Raw genomic sequence first — 25,479 nt, 5'->3', positions numbered from 1 at the left:
TCTTCTCAATTTTTTATAACTATTTGTTTGATATATAAATAATGAGGGGACGCCTACTGGAGAGTTTAAAATCCACTCTCATCCTATTTGTTTGATATATAATATACAAGCTCATCATTTTGAAAGGCATTCCACCTAAAATTCAACAAATGCTTGCACTAGCTACTTAAATGCATATACGGAATGGGTGGCATTCATCCAAGTTCACACCCAATCTGGTACCATAAATGGATGTAATCATTCATTTGATCAATAGAAGGATCTCATTCCCACAATTCTCTCAATCTCTCACTCCCTCGATGCTAACAATTGATACCACTCCGGAAAAGTATTTTCTACACCTAGATACTATAGCATCTAGGTGTATGCATGTAATTTAAATAGTTATATAAAAATTTTATAAATTTAATAAAATAGACCATAATAATATAAGATATTGTATAAACATACAAATCCAAATTCGATTGACGTACTACTCCTACTTGAATGCGCGATGCACCTCAAGGCTTAAAGTTCAACTGAGGCAGCAGGCCCCAACGCATCACTGGGCATTTTGACATACTAGACAGTTAGTATTAGTAAATTGAAACCATCCATTAATCGGCATATCCTACAACTAATTAATCGCATTAACCAAGTCATTCCTCATTTGAAGGGTCCATGACGTGCCCGAGGAACAAGACCTGGGCCTTCTCATACTCCACGATGGCGAACATGAACGGGTGCTCTGCCACGAAGCTCATTGGCCGCGGCTTGGGAGACTCCGGTCCGCTATAGGTCGGGCTGCAACACGAGTACGTCGCCTCCACCGCCGTCGTGCCCTCCTCGTCGACCTCCACGGCGCACTTCTGCCTCATTGCCGACACATAGAGCCTCTCCGGCGGCGTGTTCACACTCACAGCCATCCTGGACAGGTCGGCGGCGAGAGGATCGAACGGCGCGCCCAGCCCGAGCTTTGCCAGCGCACCGCGGGCGTCGAGCTCGGAGGAGAACTTGAACTTAGGGACCATGCACGGGGAGACTTCCTGCTCGCTCCGGGGCACGCACCGCATGACGAAGTCCGGCTCGGTGACGGCCATGCGCAGGAGGTGGCGGAGGCCGTCGCGCTTGATCGGGAGGAACACGAGCATGCAGAAGCAGGGCGCCCCGAAGTGGACCTGGCCGTCGTGTCCCACCATCTTGTAGAAGAGCTGGAGGACCTTGAACCCGAGGCCGTCGAACCTGGCGGCGTAGTGCGTCCTGGGGTCCGACAGGAACGGCACCGTCACCCTCGTGCCGTCCTGGCGGTGGAACCTGCGGCGCTGGGTGTCGTACGACTCGAACTTCCGACCCCACGTCGCCTTGAAGTGCATGGCGTTGGCAAGGACGCACTTTGTGCTGCTCCCGAATGTGCCAGGGGAGATGGTGTTGTTCAAGCGCCCGTTCGTGGCCTGCGAGATGAAACGGTTCACCTCCGCCGCCGCAGCGTTAGCCTGATCCAGGCAAAATTGTTAGTTCAACTACTTAACTCTATGTCACGTTATTTTTGCACGTATTAGTTAGCGTTGAGTGTAAATTTAATAATATAGTATCTTTCGGTATCTTCACAAGAACTGTAAATTTGTAATTTTTTAGTATTAGTAAGTTTTTGGTACTACTTATAACCTGGTTTTGGAAGTCCACGGATCGTGGGAATGCCCCGTGAGCGGCGGCAGCGGTGGACTGGAACTCCGGCCTGAGGCGGAGCGAGCGGTCCACAAAGATTCCCGCGGCGAAGGAGAGTTGCGGCCACGCCCGCATCTCGGCGAGGAGCCCGGCACTCGCCGCATTGAGCTGGTGGATGTGCTGGGAGCCCAGGAAGGCCAGCAGCTGGCGCAGCGTCTCGCCGTCAGTGCCCGTGGCGAGCAGCGCGAGCCCGGCGCGGAGGCCCAAGGGCGAGAACATGAAATTGGACTGCTCCGTGATCGCCTTCGTGCCGGCGATCCAGGCCACTTGCAAGCAGTAATCCATGCTCGCCGCCGGTGGGTGGTCAATTAACGTGTCAAGAAGTTGCAAAGCAACGCGAAAACCGGAGCGCTCCGGAGCAAACGATTCTCAAAGGCTGTCAAGAATAAACAGGGCGATTGGTGCCTCCCCCCTGTATTTATAGACGAAAGGCGTATGGATATGCACCGAGAGTCACAGCATAGGCCCATATAAGATGGGCTGAAAAAGGCCTAATATGTCGGGTTCAGAAGAGGCCGAGCCATAATAGGTGGTAAGGAATAAGTTCACCGGTGATCCCTCAACTTAACAGCGAGATTTTTTTTCCCTTAACCACAAGATCAGAAATGTGTACCCCTAAACTCACTCAAACCGTTCAAAGGAGATCCCACGGCAGTATCGACTCAGTTTTTGTCCAGTTTTATTGATGTCGCATCCTAGTCAGCAAAAAAGTAAAATAATAAATATGTGGGACCCACATGTAAGCGAGAAAAAAATATGGGGTAAACCATGCTAGTCAGCAATCTTCTCTCTTTTCCTTTTCTCTTATTCTCTGCCGCAGAGGGAGGGGGAGCGGCGGCATCGGCGTCGGCGGGCGACCGCGGCTGCGGAGCATCGGCTGCGGAAAGCGGCAGCCGGCGGCGATGCGCGGCCGGAGCAGGCAGAGGGGCGGTGTCAGCGCGCAGCCAGAGCAGGCGGAGCAACGGCTCCAGGCGTGGGTGGAGTAGAGGGGCGGGGGGATGCGGCGGGCAAGCGGCGGCGAGGCGCCGCCTCTTTCCCCCCTCCCGCCGGCCTTATCTCCCCCCACTCCACCTGGCCTCCTCTCCCCCTCTCCGACGGGGCGCAGGGAGATGGGTGGTCGCCTGCGGGCGGCGTGGACAGGGGCGTGGCTGCCCCAGCTGCACGGCCTCGTCCATCCGCTGCACAGCTGCCATCTCGCTCTCTCGCCACTGATCCATTCGCCCCCGAGGTGTGCCGCCCATGTCTTCGTCGTCGTCGTCGTCGTGCCCTCCGTACGCCTCTCGCTCCTGGCAGTTCCTCCCCTCTACGGCCGCCGCGAGTAGAGGTCCGAGCAGCGGACCACATCTCCAAGATTGGCGGTGGAGTGGTCCGATGGCGAACAAGTCGTGCATGTGCCGCGCGAGGCGTGTCAAAGCTTGGTGCTCCATGGAGATGGTCATGTTGAGGAGGAACGCCCTCGCCTTGCGCCTGTGCGCGGTAGCGGCGGCCACAGATGTCAACAAGGGCTCGTCGTTGGTCGTCGTCGTGGTGAGGTGGCGGCACTAGATGGGGAGGTCTCGCCGCCGCATGAAGGTACGTGGTACGCGGCGCTGCCGGTGGTCCGCAGGCCATCCATGAGCTACAGGAGGCCGTCGATGAGGAGCTGGTCGACGTCGGGGAGGCCGTCGAGCATGGAGAGGAAACGGAGCCGCGGTGGCTGAGGCGCCCCACCACCGGCTGAGGCGCCGAGACGGCCCTGCGCCGGGGCGGGGAACACCAGCACGTGCGCCATTGCCATCGCCATCGGCTTGGGAAGAAAAGAGGAGAGGACAGCTGACATGTGGGCCCCATGTTTTTTTTTTCTAACTAGGATGTCACGTCAGCGAAACCACCCATATATATTGTCATAGGACCTTGAGTGCACGGCTTGCATAAGTTTAAGGGTACACATTTCTGATTTTGTAGCTAAAGGATCTCAAAAATCTCGTTGTTAAGTTGAGGGACATTCGGTGAACTTATTCCTACGTGGTAACTGTCGGGGCCCGGCCACATCGTATGGTTGGTCGGTTTTGTGTAGTGATAGGTCACCTGCCGTTGCAATCCAGAGCATGCGCCTTTCGTTCTCACTTCTCAGTTCCAAGCGGCAAGCGCGCACGCGCGCGTCCGTCTGCCCGCCATCTCACGGTCATCTGCGTCGGCGTCGGCATCGTGTGGCGCGCGGAGGCCACGCCCCATGATCACGGGTCACGGCACGGCGACGGAAAAAGTGGACATGTCACTGCGTCGCCCAGGCCAAGGCCCGCAGCCCCGCAGCTACCCCTCTCCCTGTCATGGCGGGCCGCGCAGGACCATGTCAAATTCATATCGCCGGATTTTGCATCCGGTGTCTCCACATAACAACTCGGAGAGAAGATGCTCAGACAAGGACCATGTCAAATTCCCCACTCCCCCGGCTAAAATCTCGAAGAGGAATCAGCTAAGGATCAGACAAAGCTCGTCGCAAATCGCAACGATTCCGTTTGTTGGGGAGTTCACGGTAAGGAGGTCGTTAGACGTGAGTACGCATGGTAACCTTCCAGTCAATTAGTCAAACCCCATCCACCTCTCCTGGCTCTCCAGATATGTCGATGAACATGGACATCTTTCCGGCCTTATCAGCCCTCTCTGTGTTTGAGAGCAGCGTAAATATAAAAAAGAGCCAATATGCACAATTCTCAAATCGCTAAACGATATACTCCCTCCATAAAAAAAAACCAATCGACACACATCTTAGTACAACGAATCTGAACATAGTGTATGTCTAGATTTACTGTGACAAATCCTAGTAGTACTAAGTTGGTTTTTTTTTGGAGGGATTGAGTACTTCTTATAAAAACTTTTTATAGAAATATTATTTAAAAAAAATCATATTAATGTATTTTTAAAATTTAAAATAATCAATACTTAATTAATTATATATTAATAGATAACCTCATTTTACCCACCTTCTTAATTTCTTTTAATTAATTACTATATATATTAAAGCTCTAAACCAACCAAACCAACAACAAAACAGAGTAGTAAACTCTGCTTCCTCTCCTGCTTCCCTCCATCCGTCTCCAATAAAGGGACAGTTCGCGGGAGACCTTGGTACGCGACTACGCGTACGCCACGCCACAACGCTTCTCGCTCTCCCTCCACTCGTAGCAGCTCGAGCTGCCTGTAGCAGATAGCGCGACGCTGCGACCTTCGTGTGCCCGGCCGCTCGCCGCCCCGCGCGCATAAGAGGGAGGAGGAAGGAAGGAGGAGAGATCGTAGCAAGAGCGAAGCGAGATGGCTGCCGGGCTGGGCGTGAAGGCGGCGCCGTTCACGTACGTGGCGCACGCGCTGGCCGTGGCGGCGGCGGTCATGGTGCTCGTCTGGTGCATCAGCTTCCGGGGCGGCCTCGCGTTCGAGGCGGACAACAAGAACCTCATCTTCAACGTAAGGCGTCGTTCGATTTCATTTTTTCCCCCTTTAGCATCTCTTTCACCTTTTTTTTTTTCACCTGTTGCTAGTTGCTACCGCCTACCGGGTAGCTAGGCGAGTAATCTTCGGATTGATTCGCTTGCATCCGCTTTCGTTGCGCTTTGTGCTTCGTTCGTTGCAAGTCACATCAGTGCGGCTGCTTTTGTGAGCAAAGGCAGTTATTGGACATTTCTGTGTGTATGTTTCACACCTAACCGAGGGATGTAGAGTGGCTAGCGACTTAGCGGTAGAATTGGTGTCCAAGAAAACAGGGGCATTTGAATTTTGAAAAGCTTCATCTTGAAGATTCGATATTTACGTTTTGGCTGGTCGGTTTCAGCGTTACAGGATGATCTTGATCTGATGAATTAGTACTACCATACTCGTCAAACATGAACTCTCTGCTAGTAAGTTGAGTAATTCAAGTGCTCCTTTGAGGCGACTATAACTACTCAATTTAGCTGGTTATTTCGCTTTTGATTGCAGTATGCGGCTATTACTATCATGCTCTATGAGTCCATTGTTACTAGATACTGTAACAAGTTAGACGAATATATGGTCTGCAAACTTTATCAAGTACATCGAGTTATTGACTAATTGGTGCATCTGATTTTCCCACTGCAATTTGTGCAATTCTGAAAGGATAAAGCATAGAAACAAATATTAGAGAAAACACCTTCAACCAATCATCATTCATTCATACCAAACCTTTGATAAAAAGACTAATAAACATTTGTGTTTTAGATTTTCCCCAAATTATATATGTAATCAGATTAAAAAAAACGTGCTGTAATTTATCTAGAGCATGTGATCTCTTGTACATGAAGGCCGCATAAATCTAGACAGGTGTCCGTGTCCCCTTGTTTAGCTGTTGATTTTATTATGGTCACAGGTGTCCGTGTCCCCTTGTTTAGCTGTTGATTTTATTATGGTCGAAAGTGGTACTAACATACTCATGTAGTTATGTCAAGATTCCTCAGTTATGTTAACTTGGGTTCTGCTGTGGTGCATACTCAGGTTCACCCTGTTCTTATGCTGATTGGGTACATTATCCTCGGCAGTGAAGGTAAGGATGACATAATCCTGATCAAAATTTGCCTATGATTTATGTGAAGAATAAAAATTATCAGTTAATTAAGTCTCTCATCAATTCATTCTGGGCTTCTGCAGCCATAATGATCTACAAGATATTCCCAAAACTGAACCACGACACAACCAAGCTGATCCACCTGATTCTCCACGCGATCGCCATTGTTCTTGGCGCCGTCGGGATCTACTGCGCCTTCAAGTTCCACAACGAGAGCGGGATCGCCAACCTCTACAGCCTGCATTCCTGGCTCGGCATCGGAACAATCTCGCTGTACGGCATTCAGGTGACAAAACGGCACCAAATCAAACTGGATTTGTAACCAATTTTTTCTCCCCCTCTCCGTTACAGCAAATGCATCGTTTTTGCTGCGCATTGCAGTGGATATTTGGATTCGTGGCGTTCTTCTACCCCGGCGCGGCGCCGCACGTGAGGCGCGGGGCGCTGCCGTGGCACGTGCTGTTCGGGCTGTTCGTCTACGTCCTGACGCTGGCGACGGCGGAGCTCGGGCTCCTGGAGAAGCTGACCTTCCTCCAGAGCTCCGGCCTCGACAAGTACGGCGCGGAGGCGTTCCTGGTGAACTTCACGGGGCTGGTCGTCGCGCTGTTCGGCGCCGCCGTCGTCGTGGCCGCCGTCGCGCCGGCTCACGTCGAGGAACCCGAGGGCTATGCTCCAATTCCGGTCAACTAGCTATGTTTCGCGGTTGCTGGAAGTGATCATTAATACCACGAAATCAAAGGTGTAACAGCAGAATTCATATACCGATTTGTTTGTATTCGGTGGACGATACTGTGCGATAATTCAACACTATCCAGGTAATTTACGTTTACTACAGTGAATGCACATAGTTACCGAATCCAATAATGGTTTACCTGCATGTCACACTCAAATATTGTCGTGCGATTCTGTCTCCGAGAAAAACGTAATTTTTGCAAGACTAGCAGAAGGAGAGAGAAATTTATCCTGGGCCTGGATTAGGTTCCGGATTTGGGAAGATTGGTCAATAGCCCAATAGCCCAAAACATCGTAAAATCATCTGGGCTGGACTATAGCTAGTCCATTGTTGATATGTTGGGCTCAGCCCAATAATTAACGCGAGAACAAATAAGAGCCAGGCAGAACCGCAGAAGTACCTTTTGCCTTTTTCCCCCAAAAAGGAAAAAAATGCTCTTTAATTGTTCTTGGTTTTTTTTACTCTCTCGTATAGCTGTTATAATTTCCTTGTCTAAAACAACAATCAAACAGCTGTACTTGGGTTTGACAGGATCTAGGTGGATACGGAGATAAACACAACTTCGCCATCGCAGCATGGTGAGCATGCAATTACCAGACCCAGATACATTGTAGAAGAAATCAAATCAAAAGGGATGAAGCGAATGAGCATATCGGCGGAAGAAAGAAAAGTACCATTGCTTGTTTAGTGGAGATTATCTCTAAGCACAATTTCACGAAGGTGCGTTTTTATTTAGCAACGCTAACCTGTAAAGCGTCACATAACTAAAATGGTAAGGAGGCTTTGTTCCTTCTCTGACAGAAAGAAAAGCTGGAGATGAAAGCAAATGTTTGTGAGCTCAGAAAATTCAACAAACACAAAATGCCCCTTGGGATCACCCAACAATCCAACATCACTCACACTAATCCTTGGACATTGATTCTTTAAGGGATCATGAGCTTCATCATTTGCACTTTAGCTTATCAGCCACATGCAAATTTTAAATTTTAATTTTTAATTGTAGAGTTTTTTTCATGTGTTTTTATCGTAGTTTATTTTTCATCATCAGCTTTTACACCGCTCAGAAGACATATATAATTGTTTTACGGCAAAATGATGGGACTAATTCATTATCAGTTCATAGCGAAAAGATCATGAAATATTTCGTGTAGGGACACGACTTATACTTCTAACAGTAAAGCACATAGCACTTGTCCCATTTTTGTGATAAACCCGAATCTACAATCATGGTGCTGTGATTATTTGTTTGATTTTCTTATTATTTAATTAAAGCAACAGCGAGAAGAAAAGGAAGCTTTGGGGCCTGCAAACGAGACATGAAAACACTTGCCACCTAGTGACGGAGACAAATACTAGTCATTTGAGTACTGATGCTAGTCCATATGGTACTTCTATAGGCTCCCAAAGTAAAGCTGGTTAGATAACCAAACGAAGCAGATCATGGCACAGCTTAGTGCTGTTGCAGATTAGCCTCTAAGTACCTAATCAGTTATTTTAGAATCATGTATCTGTTCAAAAAATATATAATCATATGTAACCATCCAAATTTAATTAGCTGCTTGTAGATCCATGTTTTTTTTCCTAGCGTGCTCTTACCACTAGGATGTAATCTCCATTTGATGAGGTTAAATCAGTTCCACAGTTCTTGAACAATTGCCACTTTCAGAGAATCATGTCCCCGTTTGTCTCATATTTTACGTTTATTAGTAGTTTTTTAGGTGCACCCAGTATAGATGAACCAACAAATAAAGCATCCTATAATGCACTTGTGCTTTGGTTTTGCACTCATGAAAGAATTTTCATGGCGCATCTTTTCCTCTTCTGCTTTAGACCACTTGAGACACCTAATATCCTCCCTTTTATTTGCGTGAACCGGTGCGTGCTGTGATTTGTGAGGTTCCACCACTGAGTGATGCAAGCTCAGATACTCGCTGAAGAAAACCTTGCACGATCTGCAATAAAAAATCTCCTGTATGATAACTACCAATAAATAACTTTTCAGGCACCTTTCGTTTACTGAACACCATCATCTACAACAGATGAAACTGTGAAAATTTTACCCACATGGAGAACTTCCGCGATTACGACCGGACATGAAAACCGTGAACAAGATCCTGATACTTTTTGACTGCAACAATCTTATCCTAAATCCTGTGAAGGGAAAATAAAGCAGAGCAGAGACTCTGCACCTAATTACGTTAACTGATTAACCTGTCGCAGAATCGTGAGAGTAAACCAATTGTTTTCCAGCCGCATATTAAGCTCTGTTCACACGGCAAAGCGAACCTGAATACTCTTTTTTTTTTTTGAATTAAACCGAATACTCTGAATACTCTGGCCGGCTGACATTAAATATTAACCTGGAAAAGCATTGTGCTGTAATAAGAACAAGTATCGTATCCGTTGATACGTTTGCCTTTTCGAAATAGACATTTGATGCATTGTTGCATCCTTGTATGTCCAGGTTGCTGGTGGAGATATCGTGGAACCTAAATCATTACACACATATGAATTTTTCATTAAGAAAACCTGAAGCAACATGCCTGCTTTACAGGTTTATACATATCTCAGAATTCATGATCCGTACATTCCATCATGCAACTATAAGGTTATGTTCATATAATGCGTCCCCGTTGGCAGAATCTCCAGCAACGCACAAATTCAGATAGCTGGAACCAGCAATAGCGCAAATCCTGATGATAGTGCTCATAACGTATTAAGAGTAGTATCCAGATCATAGCTCCATTTCTAATTAAACCTTGCCTGAAGATAAAGAATGTAGACATCTTAATCAAGGAAAAGGAAGGCACAAATACAGCTTAGCCCCCACATTGGAAAAATACACAAATCTTCCAAAGATTGGCCAGTCACAAAAACGATGGCACAATTGATAAACAGGGAGGAAAATCTCCAGAAGGTACCAGAGCAGGTTGGTCCATCTGGTACGAGGCTGAAAACAACCCTCCCTTGACTCCAAAACGGCTTTTAAAGGCCAAAAACCAAATATAGGTGAGATTGACATGGATTTGGATGCATGAACTAGAGCCTAAATCCAAATGTCAGGCTTGTGGTTGAAACTCTTACAACGTATCAACACGAATCTTAAGCTGATCGGATAAAAAAAATCATCATATGTATGTATGCATTTGTGATTTGTGCAGTGAAATTGCAGATGAAATGGATGGAACTGGTGGCTTGCCGACATCCGTCGCTTTCTAGCTCGATATCTCGCAAGGCCGCAATGCATCCAACACGTCGTGGGACCCGCGATGATGTGGGTAGACGATTTTTAAAAACTGCCTTGCACAAGTTGCTTGGCTTGTCTGTTCAAGGGTTCAGTAGTAGAGTGTAAGTAGGATTTAAGCGGAAGAAAAATTTATCTGCATATACATCATCCTTTCTGTTTATCTGCCTCACTTCTGTAGTAGGAGTAATTTGACAGACTAATTCACAAGATTTGGTTGTTGTTAGCTGGTATGATATGAGGATCCTGTGATGGGTAGACCTGACTGATTCTAGACGTACGTGCCGATGACATAACAAGGGGATACTGATTACTTAAGCAAGATTCAACCGTATGTCACGCGTTCCCCTATTTGGTTCTGGATGTTGCCAATAATTGACAGGCATAGCTGTGGCAGCACTCACCAGCAAAGCATCTTGTGTTCTTGTCCATTTGTCCGTTAAATGATTGTCCGAATACAGCTTGGACAGTTGCACAAGGCTCTAATTTTATAAAGAGATGAATTAGTTCTGGACCTATTTTAATGGACCAACTCTAGTCCCACTTGTATAATCTGCCTAGGAAACGAGCAAGTAGCAGATGGTGTATAATATGATATGATCAAGATGGAATCGAAGCAAACCAAACAGTAGTCTTAAACCGTCAACTTGCTGCTTAACTCTTCCAACTGTTCCATTATTACTATCTCCATTCTATAATAGTTTGTTTTCTTAGTTCAAATTTTATTCTAAAGTATTTATCTCTCTAAACTATTACTTATCATTTTAATCACGTTTTATTTAATTTTTATTTATTTTATCCAATTGCCCTTCCACATCCGACAATACACCATTTAATAAGGATGTTCTTTAAGCCTTAAATAACCTCATATCTTCGTTCTAAAATATAACAATCTAGGATCAAATTAGAATTATCCAATATTATAAATCTGAATAAGATAAGATGTGTGTTCCCGTATTGTTATATTTTAATAAGAGGGATGGAGTAACACTATTCGTACGTTCTTTCTTTTTCGCTCACAGCCTTCTGGTAAAGGGTCGAAGAATTTCTGTCAGAGAACACAGCAAGGTAGTACACTACTGACAAAAACATGCGTCGAGTCTGTATCCTGACCAACGCGAAAACGCTGTACTTTGCCTGCGTCTCAGATACGAGGATCCCCAGTTGAACGCAGCTACCCCGGGGATTTGCACGCGGACCGACCGCGGATTGGCCCGATCCAGCAGTTACCACCCAAATCCCGTGCGTTCTCCCGTGCGAAAAGCACTTGCGCGGTACACTTGTCGGCCGCTGCACCCGGCCAGATGCCCCTTCGGTCCCGGCCCCGGCGGTAGCAGTCGTTGGACTGGACGGATGCGTTATCAATGTGGACGGCAGCGGGACGAGCGTGCGACCTGCTCGGTGCCGGTGCGTGAGGGCGCTTCATCAATGTGGCAAAAACGGAGAAATCAACGATATCACCGACGTAGCCGTCCGGCCGAGGCCACGTGTGCTGCCCCGGTTTCGCGACGCGTGGCCGGCCTCCGACGCATGCACGGTTGTAAATAATGGGAACGTCCGTCGCGCCGCTTTCCGGCCGGCGCTGCGTGAGTTGATGACGACGGCGTCGGGGTGGCCGAGCACGGTGGACGCGCACGCGAGATGGCCACAAGGCTCGCCGCGCGCACGGGATCCGAGCCCCAAGTCACCCAGTGATGCGTGGGCGCGGGGGCCCCCACTGAACAGCGTGGTTCCGCTGGCCGGGATCCAATGCGGCCGCGCTCGGGGCCCTGGGCCCGCATGTCACTAGCCGGCAGCTCTGCACCTCGCCGTGTCGCCGTCACGTATAGCTCATGGGGTTCCTTACCGAATCTATTTTTATAGTCTCGCTTGCAGCATGCACCATCTGATATCAGCCGCACGATCTGGATATGGACGTTGCTTGTTTTGTTTACCTGTCCTTAAAAATTTAGGATTTGCACAATTGCACTCCATGGACAGTTTGTAACATGGGAAGAAACTATCAACAAAACAAAAGGGTTCAAATTCTATCCACCGATTTACTTGTATATACGACTAATTATTTTTTAATGATAGGTGACATACACATCTATAGCGAGACGTTTATGGTAGTAACTTTATCAATATCAAAATATGTTGATCTAGTCTATCGAATGTATTCATAAAGATAGAATGTCTATTCATATAAACTAATGTGCGCTTGTTGTGTTTATAATATATTTAATAAACAAAAGGATTCATATGAGAATTTGAAATAGAATTGTTTTTGGTGTACAATTGTATCGCCCAATCTACACATGATGCATTATATTTTTTCCCCTCCATACAATATAGCAGCCTCATCGGTTGCTCACATTTTTAATAAGCCATTTTGATATTTTTTAATTTATAGAAAACAAATTATATATGTGTTCTTGATACTTAAAAGTCAATGTAAAAAAACTAATTGAAAATATCCTAAAATCAACTTAAAAATTAAGTTTAAAAATTTAATTTTTGGTTTTTATTTTGGTTTATTAGGTAACCGATGGGGCTATAGGTTTTTAACCCACTAGTAAATAACAGATATGTAAAAGCTTCAAACTTTTTCATAGCTTATCAGTTGTACTAAGCTGAAATGATCAAAGCTGCCTCTTTTATATTAAAAAAATGTACGGTCTACCTAATTAATTTGTAGCACAAGAAAACTGAACATATCTTTTTCGTTGTCGATGGATGGTCTGCCTAATTTCAATTTGTCTCCCAAACTACCTCACCTTCTGCAAGGTACTCTTCCGGAGTCCAGTAGTGGAGGTTTTACGGCTAATCCTGGCTATAAAACCTCCCGAGAACCGTCGAAGCTTGAACCCCCGTTCCCCAATTCGGCAGAATACGAGACCTTTTTCTCAGGAACACGCTGTCACCTCACCTCCACGCTCCCCTCCCGCGGCAGCTGAACAGAGACGAGCTCACCCCACAGTCCCCCACTACCCCCACCCACCACCACCTCCAGCTTTTGTCCTGACACCAGCTAACAGTTAAACCGGTTGCTGTTATTAGTACGCGCCACCACGACGCCCACGCACATCATCCCTCCGCGCAAAAGCCTATCAACAGCTAAGCCAAACAGGGTCAGGAGCCGGAGCCGTCCGGGAGAGGGAACACTCGAGCGATCCGTCCGTCCGCCCGCCCGTCGTCGTCGCGCGCCATGGCTGAGGAGGAGGCCAAGAAGGTGGAGGTGGAGGTCACCGAGGCGCCACCCGCCGCTGCCGCTGCCGCGGAGACGGAGCCGGCTGCCAAGGACGTCGCCGAGGAGAAGGCCGTCATCCCCGCCCCCGCGCCGCCGGCCGAGGAGGAGAAGCCTCCCGTCGACGACTCCAAGGCGCTGGCCATCGTCGAGAGTGAGTGGCTTTGCTCGCTGCTATAAATTTCCGTTTGATTTGCTCTTGTTTGGATGGTCAAGGGCTGCTTGTTTGTGTGATGGAAAGGTGGTGAGCATGTGCTTGCTAGGATCTAGGAGCAACTTCTTCTCTAGCTCTACTTTTTGTTACTAGTCGGACAGTGGTACGTAGTACGAGGTACTGATGATCCTCGCCGTGCTTTCTCTAGCCTTTCTGGTCAGTTGTTGACATGATTCTTTACTCTTCGTTTCGCTGAAACCTTGAGCATAATTCGACAATTTTCGTCGGAGAACATGTTTCTTCTCTTCGTAGGGAATTCTGTGTGCTGGTTTGCACATACCAATAGCTTTGGAGTTTGCCTGTACCTATCAGAGTTTCTGTGGGCACCTTTATGCCTCTGGAATTCTCTTCAAATCTTATATTTGCAAGTCGCAACCTGCTGAGCTCTGCCTTGTATCCCAACACCCAAAAGAAAAATAAGATTTTTGGATAGGACAGATTGCTATCTTTATCTTGGGGTTGTAAAAGATAAAATTGGTGCTAAGCATAGCTTCACTGGATTTTACCTTGCAATCTATTAGCACTAGCAGTTGAAAAGGATAGTATCAATTTCCTTGAATTCTTCACTTCCTGTCCTCCACCTTTTGCCTTTTCCCCCTAGCTCTCTCTTTATCCATCCCAGCTTCCCCCTCTTTACAGATGAATTTCGAATTGCCTTTGAAAGTATACAAAGGTTTATGTCAGAAGAAAATGAATTTAAACAGAATCAAAGGCACATAAAAGAACAGCCTTTGAGGAGAGCCTTTAGTCCTTTGGGTCCTTTTTGCTCGCTTATCTGAAAGTTCTTTCATATTTCTCCAACCATGTCGGTATATTACCATTTTCTTTAGACCTCTTTTCAAGAAGCATTTGAATTGGAACATGAAACTGTTAAAATTCTTAACTCATCCAATTTAGAACATTTGAACTGAGATTGGTACGCTCGATTACTAGTTCGGAAATCATGTTACAGAGAAATCATGATACTGTCATATTCTTCTTTTTGAACGAAATATAGCTATCATATTGAAATGACGCATACTAGTTTAGGACAGCCAGGCAATTGCTTTCAGTTGCTCCGCAAGTCATCAGAGATGTACGATGCTCATGCTGTAAGCGTTTAGTACTTCATCAGTTCCTTGCATAGTTGGGCAGAACTTTCATATGGGGTGTTTAATTTTCCTATTATCCGAAAATATACTAATGCCAATTCATCATATCATATTAGTTAGGATAAATTCTTGTTGTGGATAAACATGAAGAAAATAACCAAAAGGAAGCCCCTCTTTTTTCGGCTAGACGGCTATAGTGAGTAGCCAAATATGAGCTGGCAAGCCAGGCAGCTTTCGCTGTCCTCTTGTTTGACATCGAACGACAGAGTGCTAACCTTGTCCGAGTACCACACAAGATAACAAGACTAAATTACTATGAAAAAACAGCAATATTTATGGGGAGCTCTCACCTTTTGATTTCTAAAGAATACCTGCATGTTACTTAACTAGCACTACGAGCTTCTAGCCCTTTGTCGCTCATATAGGCTGACCAATACCAATCTGAATATTGAGGAAGTATTTATTACAACGTACATTGAAGGCAATTCAAGTTATTAGAAAAAAACACTTGTATTTTTGTGAATTATGTTGCAACTAATTCAAGGATTTTTGGAATAATGTATACACCAGATGCTCAAAATTTAGCGCATTACGCTCAAAATTCGGTGTTGCTCTTAGGCAGACAAGCTAACCCAAGTAACAGTTGCACAAAGAAACTGTAAAGAAGCATATCATATTTGAACCCGAGTAACAGTTGCACCAGGAAGCTGTAAAGAAATATATCACATTTGGTAATCTCTCAGAATGGAAGTACTGCAATTTATAGACAGTTGCTACTTGCTAGCCAGGCAAAAAAACTAACTGTGGCTGCTGGGATTCGAGCCTAGGTCTCCACGGCCACAACGTGGAATTCTCACCAATTCTCACCACTAAACTACGTGGAATTCCTATTTTCTTCTTACAGAGGTTGCAGATGAACCTCCTGCCGAGAAACCTGCTCAAGGGGGCTCTAATGACAGAGGTGATTATTAAATAATTTGAGACATCTTCTTTTTGTCTGGGTGTAACTATACCAATAACAACGTAAAAGTTGCCATCCAGATGTTGCTCTTGCAAGGGTGGAAACTGAGAAGAGGAACTCATTGATCAAAGCATGGGAGGAAAATGAGAAGACAAAAGCTGAGAACAAGTATGTTACTGACTTTTATACACCAGTATGCATTTTTTCCCATGTGATCAACATGAAGAACGAACTGACATCAATGTCGCAGGGCTTCGAAGAAGCTATCTGCTATTCTTTCCTGGGAGAACACAAAGAAAGCAAACATAGAAGCTCAACTGAAGAAGATTGAGGTATACAGCTGTTTCTGTTATTTTTGTTTTCCTTCTGAAAGATATAGTTTCCAATTAGCACACTACTTAAAGGTTACCAACATTCTTTCTTATCAATGATGATGAATGGACTACACGTGTACACAGCCTTGACTAATTAACTGGTAACAGTTATAGGGAAAGCTGTACCTTAACTATAGGACTACACATGTCATACTTGTATCATGTATGGCATCCTTTGAACTAAAGCCTATGCATTTGCACCCTTTCAGGAGCAACTGGAAAAGAAGAAGGCTGAATATGCAGAGAAGATGAAGAACAAAGTCGCGATCGTCCACAAGGAAGCTGAGGAGAAGAGAGCAATGGTCGAGGCAAAGCGCGGCGAGGAAGTCCTAAAGGCCGAGGAGATGGCAGCCAAGTACCGTGCCACCGGCCATGCTCCCAAGAAACTCATCGGGTGCTTTGGGGCCTAAAGAAATTTTCGATTCACAACGAGCAAACGTGAAAGTGTTCATCAGTGGTTGCTTTGCTTCTTTCACCCTCCCAAGTGCGTAGTGTGTTTGTTGGTGCAAGAAAGGTCGTGCCTGGTGTGTAAAGTCTGGTGTTGCTGTATATAACATATTACTCCCAAGACAGATATGTTTGGTGCTGTACATGTTTGATGCTTGACAGGCAACATTCTTATGTGTAGTTAAGAAGCCACATTGTTATTGTTATTGACAGTAAGCTGTTTGTTCTTTTACTGGTGTCTGAGTTTGTCTTGTTTTGATTGGCCTTCATTGGATTCACTAGTAACTGACTGCATCTTTGTGCATGTTAGTATATTTGTTTTCATCTGAATTTCATAAGCACCTGAAGAATCCCCATTTTTGAGTGTGAAATTTTTATATATGTGTTTTTAGCGATTTAAAAGCCAATGCTGAAAAATAAATTACATTGAAGTATCATAAAAATCAATTTCAAAATTAAGTTTTAAAATTTAAATTTTGTCTTTGTTTTATAGGCTACCGAGGGGCTCTGAATACCGGTCCTCCTTAGCCAGGTCAGGTAGTGTTTTGGTTAAATGCACATTTTTTTAAATAAAAATGTTAAATGTGCTTTTTTTTAAAAAAAACTTAACCTATGTTTCTTTTATCCTTTTGAAACGAGAGTGGCCAACGAATTTGGAAGCAACAGGTGTACCATTGTTGTCCTCTAGTCCGCGTACGCAGAAGGCATCCGATCTTCTTTTCTTCTCAGCTGCACAACCAGCTCTCGCCAGTCGCCCCTCATCACCTGGCGTTCCGAGAAGAATTTGGATTGGATTATGGGGGGCGGATTGTCGCGTAGACTAGAGAGGATGGGAGGATTATTTCACCGGCGGCTTTTTAGGGGAGATTCGAGATCTCGTGGGATAGAAGCAGGCCTAGTAGGAGGGCCTCAAATAGTGGGCCGTTAATATCAAGCGTTTCAGGAGTGGGCTTCTTGACTCCTCGTCTGTGTTAGCCTGTTAGGCCCTCTGGGCTATATTGATTTTTTCCTTTCTACTACTTGTTCTTGGGCCAGCACGCACAAATGGCAAAAAATTGGAAACAGTAGGCCCTTTTTACACACCTTACGGTACGTTGTCAACAGTAACGTTGCCGTGAACTCAAGGAACAGTACTCCCTGGTGAGTCGAGCGGTTGACCCCTGCCACGGCATTTAAGATGCGGTGGTGTGAGTGAGAATCATTGGACGGAGAGGGTGGTCGGATGGAGCAGAGAGGATGCAGTGATCAGTGATGTCCCTTTTCGCGTTCTTTTTCCTGACGACGAAAACACAGGGCGCAGAGAAACTGGCAAAACGGCAAGGAAGTTTTGGATCTGTCAAAAAAAACAAACCCTGATTTTCGTGTCCAATATTTGACCGTCCGTTTTATTTGAAAAAATTATGAAAAAAAAATAAAAAGACAAGTTACGCATAAAATATTAATCATATTTTATCATCTAACAACAATGAAAATACAAATTATAAAAAAATTTCATATAAGACGGATAGTTAAAGTTGGACACGGAAAACTAGAGTTTGCTTTTTTTTTTTGGACGGAGGGAGTACCCCTTATCGAAGCGGGTAATAAATGTTGTCCTCGTTGCGACGCCCCGGCTATCCGGTGCATTCATGGAGCCCCCGACGTGCTGCACCTTTGCTCCGCGAATACGTGCCAGTTTGAGCGTTTGATCAAGGAACCTTTGTGCTCCTTTCTACACATGCAGATGAAATTTCCATGGCCGTCATGCTGTTCACTCCACGGCGAAGATCCTAAATCATCAAGCATCCGCGCATCATACGTGCGCATAACAAACAGCAGCTTGGCACACGCAAGTTACATTGTACATTTGTACTCCCAGTACATCTAGTAAAGTACTCTCCTCTCATAGTCTCTATAAAACAAATTTAATATACAGTAATATAACGTATCCTAAGAGTACAAATATCGACAGGCGCAGCCTATTCAAACAAACCTAGTATACGTAGTTTATATAGATTCGTAATTTTAGAATGTGTCACATCCTGTAGTTTTTATTTTTCAAAAGTAATTACTATCTCCCACTCCTACTAGCACACTGGAGTACTCTTTGTGTTCTAATTTTTTATCTATTTCACACATACTAATAATAAAACTAGAATATCCCTATTTTATTACATCCCAATATATCAGTTTGTCACTTTTCTATTCGCAGTATAAATGTATAATTATTACTAATTTTTACAAAATCCAATTCAATAATTACTTTAAAAATTATTTTGATATAAATAGGAGTTAAAAATAAAGTTAATATGAAAAGGAGTGAGTAATATTTTACACGGTGAAAAACGCGTCCAGTCTTGCTTTGAACTTTCAGTACGTATACTTGCTCCCTTACATTGCATCAATCGTAATCGTGCATGGCCGTACGACGAAGACTTGGGACGGTGGGAAGACTTGCTATACTAACCGCTTTTTCCATTGGAGTAGACCATTCGCCATTACTCTCCATGCATGTCAAATCGAAACTTAAAAAGACAAATTTAAAATTCCCAGAAAAAGAGGCAATCTAAAAAAAGGTTTAGATTATGCATTTATTTATAGCCTGGTACAGTGGTCGGAATCCAGGAGGAGACATCCAGGCATGGTGCATATGCCACGGACTTACCGGTCCAACGCAACGGCGTAGTCGATCGTGATCGACCTACGTACGGGACGACGAGGCGCAGGGTCGGTCGCTCCAAACCTTCCGAATCACCGGCTGGTCCAAGCTTGATTTGCCCCGGCCGCGTCGTCACACGTATCGTGGTGTGTTTCTTCTCCCCGTCATTTAATTCTCACGGCGCAAACCGACCATCCATGCACCGCGACGTGAATTGGACCGACCTTTGCGCGACTGCGCGTCTCTGCCTGTCTCTGGTGCAACACAGCGCAGTAGATCGGTCCCGTATGCTGGGCCAGCCAGCAACTTAAATTGATTTTCACCAGCAGGTGAAAAACGAAAGGGGGAAAAAAACAGCCTCTACTCTGTATAATCCGATCCGTGAATGTTCTCCCTATACCGTTTCTCTCTCAGTGTGTGTGGCAATTAATGAAGCCATATGATGAGGGGATTTCTCCGTCTGCGCCTCCTGCAGTCGATGGATCATGTACAATCTTCCTGCAGGCACAGCGAACACATGATGACTTGCATGGTACAGTACAGTAGTGTGTGTACGCATACTGAAAATACACCGAAAGCTGAGACACGCCACAGCTCGCCGATTACTTGTCTAATCAACAAAACACAGAAACGCTGATCTGTTTGCACAAACTGAAAAAAAAAAGTTTGACAAGTCTACATCATCACCATCAACGCCACTGGTATACTCGCTCTAGCTAGAGCAGTCGCAAAAAAAACTCCAGCTGCCCTAGCCACGGTCATCCACGCATCACGACGGTACACGTACGTACATACGCCACGGGTGACACAAGACACGCAAGCAAAATCGCATGTGTGTCTTGTGTACGTATGTACGTACACGTACGCGTGCATCAGCGTGGCACGCGCGTATACGTACGTCAGCCACTGAAACTGATCATGAGCTTTTAGTCGAACGCGGTGTAGAGGGATGTCTCGCCGAGCATGTCCACCGCCGGGAACAGCGGGAACCCGCCGTGGCGGCCGTGGAACAGCTCGAAGTCCTCGGCCGCCAGGTCCAGGAACACCTGGTACTCGTCCGCCGCCGCGGCCGCGGTCACGTTGGACGCCGCCGAGGAGTCGTCGCCGGGTCGTGCGAATGTCGCCGAGACCGGCGCCGCTTCGTCTGATGCGTTCGCCGGCTCTTGATCCTCGCGCGCCGCCGAGCGCGCGGACTTGCGGAACGAGTCACCGACCTCGGAGTTCCAGAGGCGCAGGTAGATGTCCGGCGGCGCCTCGGCGCCGCCGGCCGCGGCTGTGGACGACGAGGACGAGGAGGCAGCGACGCTGGCGGTCGCGACCGAGGTGGTGCCGGAGAGGAGGGAGAGGCGCGCCTCTGCCTCGAGGCGCGCGGTCTCCCACTGCGCCATGTGGCGCGCCGCGGGGCAGCTGGCCGCGCCGCCGCCGAGGCTCGCCAGCGCGGCCTGCTCGCCGACGGCGGCCGCCTGGCCCTGGCGGAGCTGCTTCTTGACGTTGGTGTTCCAGTAATTCTTGATCTCGTTGTCCGTCCGACCAGGCAGCTGCGCGGCGATCATGGACCACCTGTGACCGATCGATCACACGAAGGTAACACGTCATTAGCACCGGCGCGTGACATGCTCTACGGTCTACAACCCGGTTTCTACGTGCGTAAGCAAAGAGACCGACAGTTTTGGAAGCTTTCCCCTGTATGCAGATGATAACGTAAAAGGCATCGTTGACCTTCTGATACAGACTCAACAAGGAGTATATCATCATCATCATGCAGCAACTGAAGAATTGAATGGAGTAGCACTTTGGTGGCTGCAGGTACATTGGTACACGCATGCGTATTGCGTTGAATGCATGTCTCTACTCCTAGCTATGTGCAGGATAGAGAAAGAAAAGAGGCTGTTCATTAATGAGTATAGTACAGAGCGACTCACTTGTTGCCGACGATGGCGTGGAGCTGGAGGATGGACTTGTGCTCCTCCGGGGTGAAAGGCCCGCGCTTGATGTCCGGCCGCAGGTAGTTCGTCCACCGCAGCCGGCAGCTCTTGCCGCACCGGTTCAGCCCTGCACGCACCCATCGATCGCGCACACGCGCCTCGCCTCAGCGAAAACCGCACAAAAAAAACGAAACGGAAGCACTACTGGACCACGCGCGCGCGACGCGGCGGCCCCAGATCGATCGCAAAAGAGACGAACGTACGTACCGGCGAGCTTGGGGAGCAGGCGCCAGTTGCCGGAGCCGTTGGCCTGGACGTAGTCGACGAGGAGCTTGTCCTCGTCGGGCGTCCACGGCCCTTTCTTGAGCACCTTGCTGTCGCAGCAGGGAGTCCTCCCCATGGACGCCGGCCTGCCTCTCGTCGACGTCACTCGTTCCCCTCCGAATTATCACGCACCTGGGGCGTGGCGTTGGCGACACGAACGAACGAGCGATTAGGCGAGACGGGACGGGATTTATATAAGCCGACGAGGAGGGGAGGGAGGAGGAGGAGGATCCAGGGAGGCCATAAATGCACCGGATTTTCACCTGCTGCAAACAATGAGCGGGGGAAGGCAGCGAGCGGCAGTGCAGTACTACGCCGGAAAGGAGGCAATAATAGCAAGTGGTCGACGGGGGAGTCGGGGAGGAGGGATGCATTTAATAGGGGGCGAGGAGCTTTCTTGCAAGTACGCCGGACGGGGGCCAGGGACTTGAATGCGTAGGGGACTACCGGTTGTCTGTTGTTGCACATGTGCAACTGCCTGCGACTACTAGGATGGTAGAGTGCGTTTTGACTGGGGGATTGGCGCCCGACGACGATGATCATCGCCGATTTCTTTGCGCAAGGAATTTTACCTTATGTGTAGTTTCTGAATTTCTGACGAAACCATGGTGTTTTATTATCCCGTTACCGTCGAGAGTACCGTGTGACTACTATACTAAAGAGAAGCACCCAGAGATCTTCCGGCTAGCTCCACAAGTTGGTGGGCTAGCCGGTCTGGATTTGAAACCTTACCCCTTTTATTTATTTGATATTAGGTTATTCCTTAATATTTGAGACTACTACACTAAACATGCTTACTGGCGAACGGGAAGAGTCCGATAACTCTTATCAAATTCAAAAAGATATTTAAACCAAAATTTTGAAACCTTTCATGAAATCCATCTGATTTTTTCACTATCCACCGTGTTAACCACACGCTACCGGGCTTACCGGCTGCATATGGTAACCCTTCCTCCCTCGGTAAGGTAAACATACTACCAAATCATAAGTGTTATTTGAAAGAAAAAAGTTTGAATTATCTCTTCAACTTTTGCGGTAGTCTTGTTTATCCACTTTAATTCAAATTTAAGACGTCACTACTAGAAAAATCATTTGTTGCCACGAAAAAAATCGTGGCATCAATACTAAAATTGTGGCAATAAATACATGTTGCCACAATTTTAAAATCGTTGCTAACCGTGGTAATAGGTTATTGCAACGATTTTTATTTAGTGGTAATAAATTTAGATGTTGCCACGGAATAGATGTGGCAAAAAATCATATTGCAACACTTTACATCGTTGTAATAAAAGTTATTTGCTACCACTCCATATGTGGCATTAGTTCTACGTACCAAATTAAAAGTTCAAATATTAATCTATCATCCTATCTATTTATATTTATTTCTTTATACCATATCTTGGCTAGGATTCGAACCCAAGACCTATCCTTCACGCATGATCTCCTTTATCAACTCACCTACTGTCGAGGGGTAACCCTCTCTAGCGGGAGGCCGTGAGGCTCCCTTTTGTTAGTTCGGCCGAGGGCAGCGGGTGAGATTCGAGGATTTTGTGAGAGAAACTGTGTGTGATCTTGATCTCGGAGGCTCCTCCAAGACGATGAGACAAAAGAGGCTTATACAGGTTCGGGCCGCTATGAAGCGTAATACCCTACTCCTGTGTATGATTCTTCTGTGCTTAGAAAGTCCCTGAATCCCGCTCTCCCCGAGGGGGGTCGAGCCCAGGGGTTGCGGCGGCTGCCCCTTCCCAGCTTGGGGTCGGGCCGCCCCTAAACCCACGTGGCTCCCCCCGAGGGGGGTCGAGCCCGGGGTGATGCGGCGGCTACCCCCTCCCAGCTAGAGGGAGGAGGTCGCCCTCAAACTCACGTGGCTCTCCCTGAGGGGGGTCGAGCCCGGGGTGGCGCAGCGGCTGCCCCCTCTAAGCTAGAGGGAGGAGGCCACCCTCGCTTGGGGTCGAGCTGCCCCGACCCCCTCCACGTATCAGCCCACGTGTATAGGGTTAGGTGGTCGCGCCTAATGCCCACCTAACTGCATTTAAAGCGGTCTATGCAACCGCGTCATGCCGCATTTAATGCGGCGTGCTGCGCATCTGACCGGTCTGTGACCGGTTGAATAACCGATGGGACGACGACTATGTACCCCCGCCCTGTCAGTGTGTCAGGCGGCGAGCGGCGTGCTCCGTCCCGTCCCATCATAATGATGAGGGGCTTCACAGCCTCTTACCCCGGTCAGAGCTGGTCCAACCACTCTGAACTGACCCGGGTTCCTGTTTTCTGGTGTGAACGAGAACCCGGAAGTCCTCATCCATTAAATGGCGAATGACAAGGGCGCCCTGCATGATTTGATGGGCCACGCGCAGCAACCGACGTGTAGATAGCTTCTGGGCTAAGGCACAAGACATGTAATTAATATAGAGAATATTTTCCCTTCTCCCTAGGTAGCACTCGCAGCACATGTGGTATCCCCTTAGAGTATAAAAGGAGGACCATGCCTAGTGAGGAGGGGGGATCGGACTGAGGATCCCTGAGCCAAAGCTTGTCTAACCCTAGCTTGCATACCAGGGATTCAGGGACTTTCTAAGCACAGAAGAATCATACACACAGGAGTAGGGTATTACGCTTCATAGCGGCCCGAACCTGTATAAGCCTCTTTTGTCTCATCGTCTTGGAGGAGCCTCCGAGATCAAGATCACACACAGTTTCGCTCACCAAATCCTTGAATCTCACCCGCTGCCCCAGGCCGAACTCACGAAAGGAGGGTCTCACGATCTCCCGCTAGAGAGGATCACTCCTGACCCCCCCTCGGGGGAGCCACGTGAGTTTGAGGGCGGCCTCCTCCTTCTAGCTAGGAGGGGGTAGCCGCCGCGCCACCCCGGGCTCGACCCCCCTCGGGGGGAGCCACGTGGGTTTGGGGGCGGCCCGACCCCAAGCTGGGAGGGGGCAGCCGCCGCAACACCCCGGGTTCGACCCATATCACCGACACCTACGCATCATATTTGTTGGAATATGCATATTGTTCCATTTGAGTCTACCTAACTGAGATTTTAATCATAGATTTGAATATCTAAAAGATTTCAAATGAAAAATTTATCAACTATAAAATTATAGATCTCGTTGAGAGCTACAATTTCCATATAAAATTTGTCTCAATCCGTATCCATATGAAAAAATTAAGTTAAATTATGAGACGACAATTTTTTTATTGCAACGAATTTGTGGATCGTGGCAACAAAGAATAGTGAAAAGTACCATGTATTATATAAATTGCCACAAAAATTAAAATTGTGGCTATAGAACATGTTTGTTGCAACAGTAAGATTTTTCGTGGCAATATCTCATTTTCTATTGCAACAAAAGTATGAAATAAAACAACAATTGTAGATCGTTGCAATAAAATATAATTATTTGTCACAGAAAAATTATCATTGCAATAGTACAATATATTGCTACGAAATATTTTTTTTGTTGTAATAATTTGGTGGCAATAGCTCAATTATCTTGTAGTGCGTTTTACACCCCAAACCCTTCAAATAGGATGAATTATCTACTTACTCAATTCGAAACAGTTTTGGTCCTAGTGGCCTACACATTGCAATCCAATCAATGAAAAAGCATTAAAAATGTTGGTGGAGCCCAACCATCAATGCTTCACTCATCTTCCTTTCCTCCCCGAACTCAACCTCAACAAGCGATGAGGACAATGACATGGCAGGCGTCAACCACCACCGACCCTCTTCCTCGAGGTTGACCTCTGTAGGCGACACCGACAATGATGAGGGCATGAGGCCACCACTTCATCTTTCTTTCTTGTGACTCAGTTGTCACGTGTCTCACACGGGCCCATCTCCTCTACACATCTCCTTGCTAAGCTCTAGGGCTACCCCATTTGTCCTCCTTCGACTCCACCTATGAGCTACAAGCGATGGTTCGAGCGTAAATCCGACGAAGGCAAAGGTGGCTACCTAGTCAAAGTTATTGAGGCAGGGGTGTCATGGGCGTCAAAGGGGACTTTGGGAATGAAGCGGTGCCTGCAACACAGGGGAGATGCA

The 25,479-nt window shown here is 46.9% G+C and overlaps 4 protein-coding genes across 4 annotated transcripts; 2 read left to right on the top strand and 2 right to left on the bottom strand.

The window, feature by feature from the left end:
• Positions 1-638: 638 nt before the first annotated feature.
• Positions 639-3,487, bottom strand: LOC107275723 (putative non-inhibitory serpin-10). The gene is given in 6 exon segments (XM_066309830.1): positions 639-992; positions 1,074-1,472; positions 1,645-1,704; positions 1,706-1,947; positions 2,843-3,171; positions 3,327-3,487. Coding segments are annotated over 6 exon segments (1,545 nt in total).
• A 1,299-nt stretch (positions 3,488-4,786) lies between these two features.
• LOC4336503 (probable ascorbate-specific transmembrane electron transporter 2) lies at positions 4,787-7,133 on the top strand. Its single transcript, NM_001419711.1, has 4 exons — positions 4,787-5,145; positions 6,187-6,235; positions 6,340-6,542; positions 6,638-7,133. Exons 1-4 carry the CDS (start codon positions 4,996-4,998, stop codon positions 6,944-6,946), a joined length of 711 nt encoding a protein of 236 aa, NP_001406640.1. The 5' UTR covers positions 4,787-4,995; the 3' UTR covers positions 6,947-7,133.
• A 6,165-nt stretch (positions 7,134-13,298) lies between these two features.
• LOC4336502 (remorin) lies at positions 13,299-16,778 on the top strand. Its single transcript, XM_015780708.3, has 5 exons — positions 13,299-13,613; positions 15,669-15,725; positions 15,806-15,893; positions 15,976-16,057; positions 16,309-16,778. The coding sequence occupies exons 1-5, from the start codon at positions 13,421-13,423 to the stop codon at positions 16,507-16,509; spliced, it is 621 nt and encodes a 206-aa protein (XP_015636194.1). The 5' UTR covers positions 13,299-13,420; the 3' UTR covers positions 16,510-16,778.
• Positions 16,779-19,709: 2,931 nt separating this feature from the next.
• On the bottom strand, positions 19,710-21,781 carry LOC107276813 (transcription factor MYB17). Its single transcript, XM_015780747.3, has 4 exons — positions 21,697-21,781; positions 21,377-21,565; positions 21,107-21,236; positions 19,710-20,744 (listed from the first exon to the last, which is right to left on the bottom strand). Exons 2-4 carry the CDS (start codon positions 21,507-21,509, stop codon positions 20,111-20,113), a joined length of 897 nt encoding a protein of 298 aa, XP_015636233.1. The 5' UTR covers positions 21,510-21,565; positions 21,697-21,781; the 3' UTR covers positions 19,710-20,110.
• Positions 21,782-25,479: the final 3,698 nt, after the last annotated feature.

The sequence above is a fragment of the Oryza sativa genome, chromosome 4 (genome assembly GCF_034140825.1).
Source record: "Oryza sativa Japonica Group chromosome 4, ASM3414082v1".
NCBI lineage: Eukaryota > Viridiplantae > Streptophyta > Magnoliopsida > Poales > Poaceae > Oryza > Oryza sativa.
This window is presented reverse-complemented; position numbering and strand designations above follow the sequence as displayed.

Excerpts from the sequence above, each read along its gene's own strand:
- LOC4336503 (NM_001419711.1), top strand. The coding sequence starts at position 4,996 with ATGGCTGCCGGGCTGGGCGTGAAGGCGGCGCCGTTCACGTACGTGGCG. Across the intron at positions 5,146-6,186 it reads ACAAGAACCTCATCTTCAAC|GTTCACCCTGTTCTTATGCT; the intron begins GTAAGGCGTCGT and ends GTGCATACTCAG. Across the intron at positions 6,543-6,637 it reads TCTCGCTGTACGGCATTCAG|TGGATATTTGGATTCGTGGC; the intron begins GTGACAAAACGG and ends TGCGCATTGCAG.
- LOC4336502 (XM_015780708.3), top strand. The coding sequence starts at position 13,421 with ATGGCTGAGGAGGAGGCCAAGAAGGTGGAGGTGGAGGTCACCGAGGCG. Across the intron at positions 13,614-15,668 it reads GGCGCTGGCCATCGTCGAGA|AGGTTGCAGATGAACCTCCT; the intron begins GTGAGTGGCTTT and ends TTCTTCTTACAG. Across the intron at positions 15,726-15,805 it reads AGGGGGCTCTAATGACAGAG|ATGTTGCTCTTGCAAGGGTG; the intron begins GTGATTATTAAA and ends GTTGCCATCCAG.
- LOC107276813 (XM_015780747.3), bottom strand. The coding sequence starts at position 21,509 with ATGGGGAGGACTCCCTGCTGCGACAGCAAGGTGCTCAAGAAAGGGCCG. Across the intron at positions 21,237-21,376 it reads CCTGCTCCCCAAGCTCGCCG|GGCTGAACCGGTGCGGCAAG; the intron begins GTACGTACGTTC and ends GGGTGCGTGCAG. Across the intron at positions 20,745-21,106 it reads CACGCCATCGTCGGCAACAA|GTGGTCCATGATCGCCGCGC; the intron begins GTGAGTCGCTCT and ends GATCGGTCACAG.